This window comes from Gracilinanus agilis, chromosome 6, assembly GCF_016433145.1.
Source record: "Gracilinanus agilis isolate LMUSP501 chromosome 6, AgileGrace, whole genome shotgun sequence".
In the NCBI taxonomy this organism is placed as follows: Eukaryota; Metazoa; Chordata; class Mammalia; order Didelphimorphia; family Didelphidae; genus Gracilinanus; species Gracilinanus agilis.
In genome coordinates this window covers 286,524,383-286,540,781 of record NC_058135.1, presented here as the reverse complement: position 1 = coordinate 286,540,781, position 16,399 = coordinate 286,524,383, and the positions used below count along the sequence as shown (strand labels likewise).

General features: G+C 38.6%; 1 protein-coding gene across 1 annotated transcript in view; it reads right to left on the bottom strand.

Moving 5' to 3' along the window:
• Window positions 1-2,735: 2,735 nt before the first annotated feature.
• Window positions 2,736-16,399, bottom strand: part of LOC123252772 (solute carrier family 22 member 11-like) — a 43,272-nt gene continuing 29,608 nt past the window's right edge. Inside the window, exons 6-7 of the mRNA XM_044682017.1 lie at window positions 4,409-4,642; window positions 2,736-2,802 (exon numbers count right to left, since the gene is read on the bottom strand). Coding sequence (XP_044537952.1) covers window positions 2,736-2,802; window positions 4,409-4,642 — 301 coding nt within the window. The remainder of the gene's footprint in view (window positions 2,803-4,408; window positions 4,643-16,399) is intronic.

Genomic DNA, 16,399 nt, shown 5'->3' with positions numbered 1-16,399 from the left:
AATCTTTTCCTAAAATGTTGGCTGAAGATAGTAATGGCAGGATCAATAAAGTACTTGGACCTTGTACTAGAATTTATTAACTATAACTAACATAATTTGAGTATGTAGGCTTTGTTAGTCAGTTATTTGTATCAGCTGTCAAAGGCCTATAAAAACAACTGTGAACATATGCAAGATGTCCTTCATCCAGATTGGGAATGGTGATGGATCATTGACTCTATTTACCTATGAATAAATTCAGTTTATCAACTTAGAATTATGGCCAAGAGATTTCTTTATTTCTTACAACTACACTTCTTTTTCACCATAAAAGCAATCTGTAGCAATCTAGGTATACATTAATTGTGATATTATTTTAAGAGTGCTCAAAAAATGACTCTTGTATTGCTTATGAATAATTTCTGTAACCTTGAGTTGAATTAAACCTCAACCTTGCCAAATTCCTAGCCCTTCCCTAAGGCTACACTCTGGAAGACTGGTCAGTTATCTCAGGCTCCTTATTTTACCAAAAACAAGCAATTAGTATTTGTATCAAGACCTTAGGCCATATGGATTCCTGATCTAGATGTTTGCTCTACCTATTGCTTTAGGTTCCAACAGTTTGTATCTTGTGATGATTACCTCATATCAGACCACTTGGCTCTCCCCTTCCCCCCATATACGATTATAACCCCAATAAAAGTAGCTATATGGCAGTTGAGGAAGAAACTCTGAACCATCTAAGCTCTTCACCATCAGAGCTCCTAATTATGAAGCTCTTGACCACCAGAGCTTACTTGCTGTCTGTCTACCTTATGCCAAAACTTTCTATGTCTGCATGTTTTTATTCTCACCTTATGTTCTCTTTACACTAGTTTTTAACCTGCTACCCATTTTCACTCAGTCCTTGGTTCCCCTTTCTAAGTGTCCAACCCACTAGGAATCTTTGTGGAGTTGGTGGACGGCTTCACAATCATTACAGATATTTTGTACATATATACATACGGGTTCCTTTCCATTTTTTTCTTTGCAATTTAAGATTAAAAGTGATGTCAATGGGTCATAGGGTACACATTGTTTAGTGGATTTTTGGACATAATTCCAAAATGGTTTCTTGCATGGTTAGACAAGTTCACAGCTCCACCAAGAGTGCATCAATGTGCCTATTTTCTCACAGCCCCTCCATCACTTGTCATTTTTCCATTCTGCCATCTTTACCAGTCTGAGGAGTGTGACTTGGAATCTCATTGTTGATTTATTTCATATTTTTTGATTTATTGGAAATTTGGAGCATTGGCACTTGTTGGCACTTATGAATTCTAATAAATAAGGCATTACATGAGGCATCAGGAAGACCTATTCATATTCTATTTCAGATACTAGATGGGTGAAACTGGGTATAGAGTTGTGAAAATAAAATGGGATAATATTTGTAAAGGAGCACTTTTATGAAATTTAAAGCTTTAGAGAAATGTTTTCAATTATTATTATTATGATCATTATTATTAATCTGTTCTTGATATTTGATTTTTTTTATTTGAAAATTTCCCATACCCTTTGATCATTAATTGATTGGGAAATGAACTGTGTGGCTTTCTTCTTTCTTGCTCTTTTTTGTTACCATCACAGGTATTGCCCAATAAATGTAGATGTTAAACTCTGAGGTTTTACATACTGAATTCCACCTGGTTTTCTGCCAACTGCCAAGTTTTAATGATCTCTCTTCAAGTTAATTTTCAATAAATCAATTAGAATAAATTTAATTCAATTCAACAATCATTTATTAAGCCCCCACTGGACAGGGCACCATTCTGGGTGCTGAAAATATGAAGAGAAAACAAACAAAAATAATTCTTGCTTTCCAGGAAGTTCCACTGTATAGGGCAAATGGCAGATATAGTACAAATAGAAAATTGAATATACGAGGCAATTTGAAGAAGGGAACATCACTAATAACTATGAGACTTAGGAACGTTTTTCCATTCGAGTTGGTACCTAAGGACTGTCGTCAAGAGGAAAAAGTAAGTTGGGAAAATATTCTAGACATAGGGACACAGATTGTGCAAGGGCCCATAAGTGGGAGATTGAAAAGTAAGATGGACTAGAACCGAGGTGTAATAAGGGGGAATAATGAGAACTAAGTTTGGTTTGTGGAGGGCTTGAATTGCCTGGCAGAGGAGTTTATCCTTGATGCTGATGGCAAGAGGAAAACTTGGAGAGTTTGGAGGAGGATAAGTAGATCGACATCTCTTGAAGGAAAAAATCAGAGAACATTTTTTGAGTTCTCTTTCCAGCCTGGAGTTCCTGAAATAGAGGCAGCTAAATTCTCTGGAAATCCAGGTTGTACTCAAGGGGGAGCCTCTTTAGACAGTAGTTCTGAAGGTACAGGTCTTTAAGCCATTGACTTTTGCTTGTGGACACTGCTTGAAATCAAGGCAGCTTCAAGTAAATGGGCACAGATTTTCTATGGCGTGTTCTCTGAGACTTTATTTTAATTGATTTTATAGTTATTTATTTGTCCCTATGTTGTTTCCTCAGATAGAATATGAGATCCATGAGTGTAAAACTTGCTGGTTTTTTGTCATATCTCTAGTGCCTAGTAACTGTTTATTTAAAACTTACTGATTGATTGACACTACTGAAACTTCTTGGAAGCCCAGAGTCCCAAATGCGCTGGTGATTTAAAGATTAAATGCAGTGCCTTCCCATTGGTTAGACTATAGCATTTTTGTTTCAAGCAGACTCCTGGAGAAATCCTAAAATTGACTTATTTTTACTTTGGTGTTGTCCTGATTTCTTGGACTTACTTCTTTTCTTGAACGTCTTCCCATGAATGAATGGAAACAAAAACAAACAAACAAAAAAGCATGAAAAACCAAGAGTGTTTAAAAGAGGGAAGGGAAGGGGATAAGTATTTTTCAAAGTGTCCACTATGTATCTGGAACCATACTAAGTGGTTTTACAAATATGATCTCACTTTATTGAGGGGGAGGAAACTTGAAATGGGGGACAATGTGGCCCATGATGACTGTCTATGACTCTCAGTGGTTATGGATTCAATGAGTTTATAATTTGCGGTATCACCTGGTGGTAATGCCTTCAATTTTTAAAAGATTTTCAACTCACAATTCAATCCAATTCAACAAGCATTAATTAAGCTTCTCTTATGTGCTGGCCACCGAGGATACAAAAACAATGGAGTACAATGGAAAAAGCCTTGCCTCTGTCCCCTTTACCCATGTGAATGTGGCCAATTCCTTTTTCCCCCTCATCTGTACACTGAGGGGATTAGACTCTCTGAGGTTCCATCCAGCTCTAACCTGTGATTTTATGAATTATTTGGAGGCCTTGAGAAGCTTGGATGCTACTGGAGAAATGTTTCTTTTGGCCCAGTGCAGAAATGAGTTGGGTTTGTGTTCCAAGACCTGCAGTCATATCCCAGCTCTACTACTTAACATTTGTATGCCTTTGGCATTACCCTGCCCCTTTGGACCTATCTAAGGGCCCTCTCTTTCTCTCTCCCTATATTCTTCCCTGGCTTCCCAAGCCCTGTTCTCCTCTTATTGCCCTCCTTCTTTCTTAACTACTACTTCTCTCTCTTTTATTTGCTTCTCATACTACTTCTATTCTCTCAACCTGAATGGAAAGAATTTGGGGTTTTGAAAGCTCCTATTGGGTAAAGGGATTATAGCAGTGTAGTGGGTACTAAAGTTACAAAGATGAAATCAAGTACAGTCCCTGCCTGCAAGGAGCTTACCATCTATACAAATGACATACATACTCCTTTTATCTTCTTGTATTAGAAGGATAGATAGATATCTTATATAGGTTAAGAATGAGTTTCAGCAAAACTGTGAAGAAGGATACCTCTCCCTACTAACTTCTGTCATTGTCATGGAAAACAATACAGCAATTTTTTTGGTTAATTAACTCTCCTGTGGCTCCACTCAGGCTATCTATGACTTTCTATATCAAAATATTCTGTTGTCCCCATGATTCTCTTATATATATTTTTTTTCAATAGTAGAATGTCATCCTCTTCAGGTAGGGACTGTTTGTTGATGTATTTGTTTTCATTGTGTTTCACATAGGGGTGGGCACACAGGAAGAATTTAATAAATGCATGGGTTCATTAATTTAGTCAACTCCTTCTTTCTTATAGATCAGTGATTCCCAAAGTGGGCACTACCACCCCCTGGTGGGTGCCGCAGCAATCCAGGAGGGTGGTGATGGTCACAGGTGCATTTATCTTTCCTATTAATTGCTATTAAAATTTAAAAAAAAAATTTAATTTCCAGAGGACTAAGTAATATTTTTTCTGGAAAGGGGGCGGTAGGCCAAAAAAGTTTGGGAACCACTGTTATAGATGAATAAAATAAAGCTCAGAGAAGTTAAGTGGTCTTCCCAAGATGCCCCAGGTAGTACTTACCCACATTCCATATCCCAAATGATGTCAGGCATAGGTTGGTTCCTTGTTTCAAAGAGGAAGAAGAAGATCACAAGGCTGGCAATGATGGCTGCAGTTGCAAAGATGATCTTTGGCAGGACTGGACTACAGATCATGAGCATATTTACCAATGGGGCCAGTATTGCCCCAATCCTTTCTAGTGTAAAAATGAATCCTCTGCAAGTGTTCCTGTCAATAAAAAGAAGATCCGATTGTCTTATATTCCACACGTGTTGCTATCTCCATCTCTTAATTCCCTGTTAATAGAGTCTTTGGTGTATTAAAGTTATTTCTGGAGTACTAAAATTCTTATAAACTGCAGGAATTCAGGGGCTCTATGAATTCATGCATTTGAGGGGAAAGAAACTATTGCTCAATCCTCAAATGATTTTGTCAACAAGGAAGCAGATATTTGATTTGATCATGCCCCTTTACTTTTCCTGTTTCTCTCTTGTATCTACAACTGAATGGATAAAGGATTAAGGTCATTCATCATTAGCAAGGATGCAAACTCCTCTATTGGAGGCATCTGTGAAGAGTATCTCTAATCTCTCATATCATTACTCCTAGTAGAGGATAAGTTCCTTCAGGGTAGGGACTGTTGGCTTATGTATTTCCTAGAAAAGCTAGGAAAACAATATGTACAATGTGAATAATGATAGAAATGTAAAAGATAACAAAAAGAAGAGTTATGAGAAGATACACATTTATTCCTCCCCCCCCTCTCACCTCCCTTTGCAAAGACAAATGGCTCATGGGTACAAAATACTGCAGATATTTTCAGACTTTTTTCAATGCACTGATTGGTTTACTGATTTTTTTCTTTTCTTCCTCTTTTCATTTAAAATATTTTTGGGGGTTACATGGGATGTCTCCCTAATAGGAGGAGAGAGGGAAGAATAAGAGAATAAATTTGTGATATGAAAACAAAAGATGTCACTAATTTTTTTTAACCTTACCTTCCACCTTAGAATCAATACTATATATTGGTTCCAAGACAGAAGAGTGGTAAGGGCTAGGCAATGAGAGTTAAGTACTTGCCCAGGATCACACATATAGGAAGTGTCTGAGATTGGATTTGAACCTAGGACCTCCCATCTCTAGGTCTGGTTCTTAATCCACTGAGCTATCCCGTAGTCCCCTATTACTAAGTTTTAAGAAAATATTAAGGTCATTTTCATTTTCAGAGCTCACAAGGTAATATTTCCTTCCTTCTTTCCTTCCTTTCTTCCTTCCTTCCTTCCTTCCTTCCTTCCTTCCTTCCTTCCTTCCTTCCTTCCTTCCTTCCTTAAAACACTGTAAAAGCTGTAACCTCTTCCTCCTCCTTGGGTTACCTAATTGGCTATATATAGTAATGTAATTATTGCTTGTTTGATTCTAAGATTTACACTTCTTTCCTTTCTGTCTTCTTTCCTCTCCCCAAACCAGTCTAACATAGAGGATAAGTAACAGGACCTGGAGTAATAAAGTCTGGATTTGAATACTTAAACTATGGCATGGACTTTTAAAGAATTCCAGAATTTGGGAGTTGGAAAAGATGTCAATAGCCATCTAATCCACCTCATACATGAGAATTCTCCTAAAGTTCCTTCAACAAGTGGTTGTCCTACATATCTTTGAAGACCTCCAGGGAGGTGAAATTCACCACTTCTTAAGGCACCCCACCACTTTCCCAATACCAGTCCATCATCTTCCCAGTTTGGGACAACTATCATTGTTGGAAATTTCCCCTAATCTCAAATCTAAATGTGCCTGTGCAATTTGCTCCATTGCTCCTGGTTCTGGCCTCTAGGGCCAAATAAAACAAGTCTACTTCCTCCTCTACAAGACAGCCCTTCATAGAGTTAAAGACAGTACTCATGTTTTCCCTGAATATTCCTAAGACTAAATATGCCAAGTTTCTTCAACTGATCTTCTTAGGTAATAAACTCATGACTTTTCACCATCTTGGTTGTCCTCTTCTGGATACCTATCAGCTTATTGACATCTTTTGGGCCCAAATAGGATGTGTGTCAAGGGTAGGGGACACTGGAACTATCACCTCTTTGTTCCAGGAAGCAATGTTACTTCTAATGCTGTCCAAGATGGCATTAGAGATTTTTGGTTACTACATTTTACTGCAGTCCCATATTAAGCTTGTGGACCTTTTCAGAACAATTGCTCTCTAGGCACACCTCCTCCATCTTATATAGGTGACTTTGATCTTTTTGGTTTATGCTTATCTTTACTGAAGTTAATTTCTTTAGAGTCAGCCCAATGATCTCTCCCATCTAAGTCCTTTTGAATCCTGACCCTCTCTTCTCATGCATTAGAGATCCCTTCCATATTTAGGTCCTGGCAGATTTGATGAGCCATCTAAGCTTTTATTCAGTGGATTGATACTGAAAGGATGGTAGAACTAAAAGGCTGATAAATAAATAATGGGTGACTGGGATTTTGCTTAACCTAATCAAGGCTGATGATCCTTTCAAGTACAGAGGGCAAGATGACTGCTCTGTCTTAGGCCAGTTGAAACCTCTCTGATTGCACTTTAAGTTAACAGGTTTATTTAAATCAAGTTGTTTTAGGATGAAAACTATCTATTCCCACCAAATGATTTTTCACAAAGTCCCTTCTTTCCTCAGCCAAGCTGAGGCTGCACTTTCTTTTCTCTCTAAATTTCCCCTCTAATCTAACTAAATCTAAATTAAGCCCACAATAAATAGTCTTAGATTAAGTTGCAGATTAGTGTGGAGTTAGGTGCCAGGTTTGACCCTGTCCACCTTGGTGAGATCACAGCCCACCTAGGCAAACTAAGCAGTTCAGGTCAATGCTGAAAATTCCTTCTTGAGACTTCTTCAGGTACTGTATTCTAGTAAGGGATTAAATAGATATCTGGGAATTAGCTGTTTTCTCTCAGGCACAGGTGGAAAAATCACTAGGAGACCAGAGCTGAGTTTAGGAGATGTTTATCTCTCCAGAGTCCAAACTCAACTCCTAGATGGCAGTTATACCCCTCAGAATTCCAATTCCAGGTTCTGAGAACTTCCCCTTCATTTCCTGGTTCCCCAGCAAAAAGCTCCCTTCCTTCCATCACCTCTGGTTCAATATTTTTTGTTGGGAGCCATTAAGACTCCTCTTTTGATCCCTTTTTAAGATCCACACCTTTTCTTATTGAAAAACATTATAGCCTTCTAGGAAAACTTAGTTCTTAGTAAACCAGCACTTAATGAGTTAACAGCCTTTTTTTCATTCAGCAGAGTAAAGCTGCAACTGTGGGTGTATCTCTTTAACTGCTCCAGGCATCCCAAGGTCATGGAGTGGCAAGCTCAGGCAAAATAACTTAAAGTGAGGCTCATTTTTAACCTTGAAACTTTTTCTCATCCGGCATTATCTTCTTGGGAAAATTACTTGTAAAACTATAACTTTATTGTGCTTTGATATGATATAATTTGTGTTTCTGTGCAAATGCAAAGTTTTGGGGGGTTCTTTTGTTTGAAATGAGTCTTGAAGTATATATAATAAACTCCATGCTGCAAGAGACAGAGCTGGAAGCATGAGTTAAAATGATCTTCAGTGTCCATTGCTTCCTTATCAACTAAGCCATCTTTATCAGATTATCTGGAGATGATAGATAGATCTCTAGAATTTTCCTCTTAAATTCCCCCTAACAGGGTTTGGGGGCGAGGGAAAGAATATGAAACATGTAACTATGGGAACATATTCAAAATAAAAATGAAAAAAAAATCCTCCTAACAATATAAAGAATCAAGAGAATAGGGCCAGCACAGATCACTGGGATACTACACTGGAGATCTCCTGTCACATTGACAGTGAACATTTAACAACTACCCTTGGTGTCTGACTATGTGACCAGTTCTGAATCTTTCTGATGTGTCCTCATCTAATCTGTGTCTCTACATCTTCTCTCCCAAAACAGTATGAGATACTGCATCCAGGGCCTTGCTAAAATCAAGATAAAATCTATTCACAGCATTCTTGTTATCTTGGAGTATTTTAATCGTCTTGCCAAAAAGGAAAGCATTTGAGGTTAGTCTGGCATCCTTTGTTCTTGATGACAACACCATATTGTCTCCTTGTAATCATTGCTTCCTTTCCTAGATATTGGCCAAACTTCTTTTTAATGATCTGTGCTAGAATCTTCCAGGAATCTAAGTTAAATTCACTGGCTTAGAGTTTGCAGGCTCTTTTTCCTTCCATTTTTAAAAAAATTCAAACCCTTATCTTCCTTTAATCTTGTAGCATTTTTTCCTATTCTCTGTGATCATAAATTATCACTGAGTAAGGCTCTGCTGTTATTCTCTTACTCCATCATTGCTACTTATCCTTTCAGAAGTCATGGATTGATAGTATACTTGTCAGATCTCTGGGAAAAAAAAGAATTTAAAACCAAGCAGGAGTTAGAAAAAATTACAAAATGTAAAATAAATAATTTTGATTACATTAAATTAAAAAAAATTTTGTGCAAACAAAAATAATGTAACCAAAATCAGAAGGGAAACAACAAACTGGGAAAAAATCTTTATAACAAAAACGCTGATGAAGGTCTAATTACTCAAATATACAAGGAGCTAAATCAATTGTACAAAAAAATCAAGCCATTCCCCAATCGATAAATGAGCAAGGGACATGAATAGGCAATTTTCAGATAAAGAAATCAAAACTATCAAAAAGCACATGAGAAAGTGTTCTAAATCTCTAATAATTAGAGAAATGCAAATCACAACAACTCTGAGGTATTACATGAGAACACCACAGGCAATTCCCTTGTCCTCATGAATGAATAAGTGGAATGGCTTGCTATGATCAGGGATGCCTAATGCTGGTGATGACAATATGGCTTTAACTTTTCTAGGGCATGTGTATGTTCTATGTTGAGCTTCAAAAGTTCTGTGACATCTTTCCTGGTTAACTCTGTCAATGGTTTTGCTATGAGTGAGTAACCAGGTATCCATTACCTACAGAAACTTGTCATGCCTATGATTGCTCTTAGTTGTTTCTTGGTTTTAGGTAAGCTCAAATTTTTATGTCAGTAATTTTTCTCTGGGATATACTTCTGGTGTCATTCTCTAGTATGAATCCCAAATACTCTATTTTGTTTCTGATCCATTGAAGTTTTTATTTTTTGAGATTTTATTTCCTCCCTTATACAGCTCTTTACTAAATGAATACTGTCTCTTTGGCAAATATCTCCCTTTGGTGACATTAGCAAGATATCATCTATATAATGTATCATTTTGCTGTCAGTGAAATAAATGGATTCTAAATCTTTTTGCAGTATTTGGCAAAATAGGCTTACACTGTTTATGAACCCCTGGGGTAGATGACTCCATAAAATGGATTTGCCTTCCCAGGTAAACAAAAAAATAGTTTTTGACTGTCCTTGTGCACTGGCACAGAAAAGTAGGCACTGGCTAGATCTATGACAGTGAACCACATAGCATTGGGTGGAATTTCTGCTATGATTTCAGATATACTTTGAAATACTATGTGTGTGTGCTCCACATAGTTGTTGATTGCCCTTACGTCTTGAACCATTCTCCACTGGGTGTTCCTTTGTTATAAAATAAATGGGCTAATAGATGGAGAGGGAGAGAGGGTAAACTAACTGGATACTACCACTGGTAATGTAATTGTGTGACAGCAGTGGAGTCCAGATATGTGGCTAGTGCAAGATCAACTGAGGCTTGCCACCTAGCTAGAAGATGTAACACCTCCCTCCTTTATAACAGTGCCCAGGCAGGATCCTTCAGGTCAACGGATGGAATCCCTTCAGGTCCCACCTGGGGTTGATTGATGATAGATATTGAGCTCTATTAGCCTTGGTAATGATTTATCTGACTGCATGACTCCCTTCCCAGAGAAGTTATGAAACTACCACTCCAGGAAGGTACTTGAATAGTTTATCTATATTTTAACAAAGATGGAGTATTGTTAAGATTAAAAATGATAAAGACTGATAAAATAAGAGAAATTAATATTTTAATAGCCATGACTTTGTTGGTAATATATGTATATGACCGCGTTTGACTATCTTTTAAATTTACCGCTGGTGCCCAACCTCTTTCTCTCGTACGCCAGCCAGCTAACCAGGAAAACCAAGAGAGCCTTCTCTAGGCCCTCCTCTGAATTTAAGCTGCCCTATTCCAAACATGCCAATAGGGGACTGCCCCCAAATTGGTTTTTTGTCAATGCAGCTAGTTTTATCCATTTGTTCATCTATTTCTTTTATCCCCCAAATTCCTGAAATTTAGAAGTTGTATATGTTTACAGATCCAGCAAAGAAAAAGGGCCAACCTTTTTTTTGCCGGATCTCAGGGGGAAATGTATGTTTGGAATTGGGGAGATGCCATTTAAAAGTATGTTATAAATTTCCTATGGACACATGAGGACTGTGAGACTACATTTCCCGTGATTCCAATGGGTTTCTGGTTTCCAGTTTAAGGCTTGGGGACGACAAGTGTCCCCACGCATAGGGCAGCTTAAATTCAGAGGAGGGCCTAGAGAAGGCTCTCTTGGTTTTCCTGGTTAGCTGGCTAGTGTACGAGAGAAAGAGGATGGGCACCAGCGGTAAATTTAAAAGATAGTCAAATGCGGTTATAAATATATATATTTACCAACAAAGCCATGGCTATTAAAATATTAATTTCTCTTATTTTATCAGTCTTTATCATTTTTAATCTTAACAGAATTGGGAAATGGAAAGAGGAATTGGGAATCCCTAAACTAATCTGGTAATAGCCCTCAGAGCTGGAGGCAGGTAATTGATTCTAGTTAGTTAGCTCCTCTGTCTCAGCCTGGCCACAGCCAAATCAGAGCAAGCAAGCTGCTGTTGGATGTCTTTCAGCTTCTTCTTGCTAGATGTTATGCCTATACAGCCTTTAGGATCCACCCCTTTTCTATCCTCTTCTTCTTCTCCTGCCCACCTCCCGGATCCCACCCGGGCCCTGGGATATCTAGATAACTACAGATGATTTGAATTCCTAAATATCTAGGGACAGTAGAATCAGAAGAGTGATGGTCTGGGTACAGGTTGGCAATGCTAGTCAGGTAAAAGACAGGAGGATCTTGCAAGGTTGAGCCAAGAAAGTCACCAATCCCCAAAAGACCAGGATCCACAGATCTCAGGTCCAAGGGAAGCGAAAGGACCCAAAAGCCAGGGCTGTCAGGGTATTTATACCCCCCTTGACCAATTGCTTTCTCCCCTGTCCTCACGGCCCCTGGGAACATTCTAAGATCCAACGGGTCCTCACCCGTCAATCAAGGGTGAGACTCTCTGCTCCCAGGGTTTCAATATAACACCCTTCAGCATCTAACTTTGCCTTCATTATTGGCATAATGGGAGTATTAAATTCTGAAAAGTCATAGACTAGTATTCCTTGATCCAGGAGACTTTGGATTATTGGTTTTATTCTGGCCATAGCTTCTTTGCTTAATTTGAATTGAGGAATCATGGGTGGTATTCCCCCTTTCACTTTGATCTTTACAGGTTTAACTGACAGGATTATAGCCATGTCTGATGCTTTGGTAGCCCAGATGTCTTTTGGTAGTGTATCTGGAATTTTATAGATGGTATCTTCTTCTAATGTTAGTATGTTTGATTCATTTGTTGTCCTGTCTAAGCATAATGTGGGATGATAATTCAATGATCTTTTAGGGAGATGCAAATAGAGTTCACTATTTGGCTCACAGTATATGATGTCTGCTAATTTGCATAGGATGTCCCTCCCTATTAAATTGTTTGAGCATGATGGTAATAACAGGAATTGATGGCAGAATTCAATGGGGCCCAATTTCACCATTTTTGGTTTAAGTTTTGGTGCTAATTGGGTTATCCCAGTGGCTCCTTTCACTTGTACATTCCCTAGCATCCCACAATCCCTAGGTAGCTGCTGTAGCACACTTAGCTCTGCTCTGGTATCAATTAAACCCTGTACTATTAACCCATTGATTTCTAAATGGATCAATGGCTTATTATTAATATTGTTGTGCAAAGAAAGTATTTCATTTGGTTGTTCTTGTGGCTTATAATCAGTGGTATCAGATTCCAGTGCTACTCTATTAGGTGCTATACAGTAGGTCAAAAGGTTTACTTCCCCTGTCATGGTGTTGCCCGTGCACAGATTGTGTGAGCATTCTGACTCTGTCCCTCCCCCCTGCTCATGTGTTTCTCTGGTGACTTTGCCTGGCTTAGAACTTTGAGAAGCTGGTAAAGATGTCTGACTTGGAACTTCAGCTATAAACTGATCTTTTTCTTTCCCAGTTAGAGACTTACATGAGTCCCCTTTCACAGCTTCAGGGTGAGAATTTGATGTAGTATTCTTCCTTCCACCATGTCAGGATATCTCTGCTCTAACTTTTGGTTCCTTTGGCTGTTATTTTTATTCCAAGTGAGCTTATCTGGTTCTCTTAGCCTTTTAGAGTTCTGAGGCTTGCAGGTGGGATTCGCTTTAAGAAAATTACCTTTCAGCAGCATTTTGAACTCAAGCTATTTTTCAACTTGGATTTTTGGTTTGAAAACCGAAGCCTCGGGGTTAAGATATAATATTGCTAGTATGGGTCTGGGAGGTTGGCAAGTCTGTTTTTTAAGATAGAAATTGACTTTCTCTCTGGCTACATTTTATATTAAGTGAGTTTGAGGGTAAAAATGTATCACTCTTCTCTTTGGCAGAACTCTTTTCTCTGGGGTGAGATACATGTGAGTTTTTTCTTCTGTCACTCTGTTCTCCCCTTTGTATTTCTTTATGCAGACTAGGCTTTTGTTCCCTATCTGAAATAAAGTCTAGGCTGGTTGGTATTAGGCATTTTCTGCTTTTGCCCCTGACCAATCCCTTGCCTTCCTGTCCCACATCTTCATTTTGTATTGAAGCATGAGCACACTCGGTGTTCTCCACAATAATGTGATTTTCCCCAAAGATTTCTCTTTTTAATTGATTTATTCCTTCTTTCATTAATGATGCCTCAGCAGTGGTTTTTCTGTTTTTATCTTCTAAAGCTGTGTACTGATTATCATCAGTATTGTCTAACCACAGAATGGTAGCCTCATTCTCTATCTCTTCTCTATCCCCATTGAGCTCATTGCTCTCCTTTCTAACACTACTTATCTTTAAAATAGATAAATTAGTGATTGGCCTTCATCCTTGTCTGGACCTTGCTCCTAATCTGAGGTAGCTCTCCATTTCCTCAAGTGTTGGTTTATTTGAGTTGGCTTTACATTCATGTTTACATTTGTGTTCCCCGGCTTCTTGTTTCTATGATCTATCTGGCTATTATAAAATGTCTTTCTTGAGTCTTAGTTTGGCCTATCTTTTGATAAATCTATTTGTTTCCTGAACCTACATTGCTGAATTAGATGTCCTTGTGGGTGACATAGGAAACATCTGGGAGTTTTGTTGTATGATTGGGGGGGAGGGGGTTGAATATGATTCTTTTTGTAAGATTGCTTTTTAGCAGTTTGTGATGCTAAATTTTTTATTTCTTCCCTTTACTTATCCTTTTTCATTTCCTTTAGCTGCCTTTTCAATTCTGATATTGTCTTGTCTTTCTCTGAGTCTAATCCAGATTTTATCTTTTGCTCTTTCTTTCTCAAGTCATGGATATAAATGGCATGTGTTATGGATAAAAAGGGGTATACTAAACTTCTGGGTGCTCTCCTTCTCTTGCTGAGTGACAGAGGGGTAAAAGGTGATTGAGGCGATAGGAGAGGAATGAAAGGGATTGGCTGAGTTTTGGGAGGAATGGACAAGGTGGTATTAGGATAGTAAGAGTACAGGGTGAGGTGTTTCAGGAGAGGCAGCTGACACAGACTAGACACCCAAGCTAGAGACAGAGGATACTGGGGTAATGGGCTGAACCCTTCCAGGCAGGAAAGGTACTTTTACAGACACAAGGAATAGGGCCAGACAGACGTGGTTTGAATCTGACTTGAGGACTTTCTTGTCAATTTCTCAAGTCCTCAAAGGAGAAATCACAAGGCTCCTCCCTGTCAGTGAAATTGAAGAGATTCAGGAGGAAGCTTTGGGCAACTACTTCCTTCTAAGATGGATGGCTCCAGTTTCCCTCAGGAAATAAAAGAGAATTATTCCTTCCCCTTCACCCTTGCCTAGTTTCTTCAACACAAAGATTCTCCAGAGGGTTTGATTAGGTAACCAAGGGTTTTATTAGTGTTTCAGAGATGGTCTGGAAGGAGAGAGGGGTTTGGGGTTTCTGACAGCTTCTAGGGAGAAACTCAAGATGGGGGAGGGTCTCAGGAATGGGTTAGACTGAGAGAGAACCTGCTCTCTCAGCCTGAGAAGATTTGGCTGCTTTTAAGGTGGAGGGTATACTAAAGGGATAGTTTGAATTCAAGAATGTCTTACTTGCTATTGGGGAAAACTAAACCTACAAAGTCTTTTCACTAAAACCCAAAAGCCACCTTGCCTCCCAGAGCCCCGGGAAAACAGGCAGGGAAAAACAGGGAAATAATATGGAGAAAGGTCAGGGAGAGGTCCAGAGAAATTAGCTAGGTACAAATTGTCCAAAGACAAGGCACAGGCCAAAGCAAACTGAAAGGCAAAATAGAGCTCTGGTTAATCCTTCCGCTCTGTTTAAGCATCAGGGACCAACTGAACTTTCTCAGAATTCTAAGGTTTCTAACTGCCAGAACTTTTCAGTTGGCCCCCTGCAAGAGCAAAAGCCTCTCTTGCATCTTTTGCATTACACATGCTGTCTCAGTTCCTCTAAACTTAAATCTTCCCATTGTGGGCAGCTTTGTTTAAAGTAGATCTGTATGGGTATGATAGTCCCCTTGATGAATTGTCTTCTTATATGGGGTAGGGATTCAGCTATTTGATCTCTGTGGTTCCCCAAAAGTGTTCTAAACCCTCAATTAAGTGATCCAGAAAAAGACTTGGATGCTTGTCCTCTGCTTGCCTCAACTTTTCAAATTTATTTCAAGTATTTGGCGCTTGGCATGTATTTTTACCTCTTCAAGGAGATCTGCCCTTCATTTTAGTAATTGCCTCATAGCTATATCAGTAAGAACAATGTCCTCAATGTCTCTAGTCCATGAAGCAAGATTCTGGTTAGTTCTTATTTCTTCCAGGAATCTAGCTATCTCTGATGGAGTGTAAAATTCGTCTAAAATAAATTCAATGTCAGTATAGGAAGGATTAAATACATTGAATGTCCTTTTTAATTCTTTTGCTGACTTGTGAGGTGAGAGTAAATATTTGGGGAATCTTCTTCTCAATACCTCTAGATCTTGTGCTGTGAAGGCCTTGTATGTTTTCATTTTGACTAGTTCTCCATCAGGCCTAAATTGGGTTTGATCAATAATATGTGTATAAACCCACTTTGGTAGGACCTACTGCTCCTGCCTCAGGTTGATCATTTGTCTGTTAGTCTGTTTCTTTTTGGGAAGAGCTGTTAGTAGTCTGAGTTCTGTTGGTTTCAGTTGCCATTGGCTTATATGCCTTTTCTATTATTTCTAACTGCATTATTGTGTGGGCATCTAGAGCTTGACCTTGTCTTATCTTTTTGTTAATTTCCACCATAAGCTTTAACTGTTCTTTCATCACATGAAATAAATCTTCATTTTTTTGTTTCTTTGTGCCAAATAGTAACTGTAATGCCTTCTTTCATGCCCAGATTGCTTGTATTGCTGTTACGAACATGGGTATAATTGCTGGCAGATAGGATAGAAAGTCAGACATAGTAAATGCCAGATATTTATAGGCATCATACAAGGTGAGCAGCTTAATACAATATTCTGGTATAATGTAAAACCATAATTTGAAACTACCCTGTGTGATGGAGTAAACAAATAGGGATAGTGTTAAGACAATGAATGCAGCCCTGGCCAGACCCATAGTTCCTATTCCCCTTTATTAGATTTCTTTTCCCTTATGGCTTCGCCAAAAGTTATGAAGTGGAGTTTGCACACAGAGTTCTTGACTTCCAGAAGGAAGACTGTTATGTACTTGTGGGAGATTT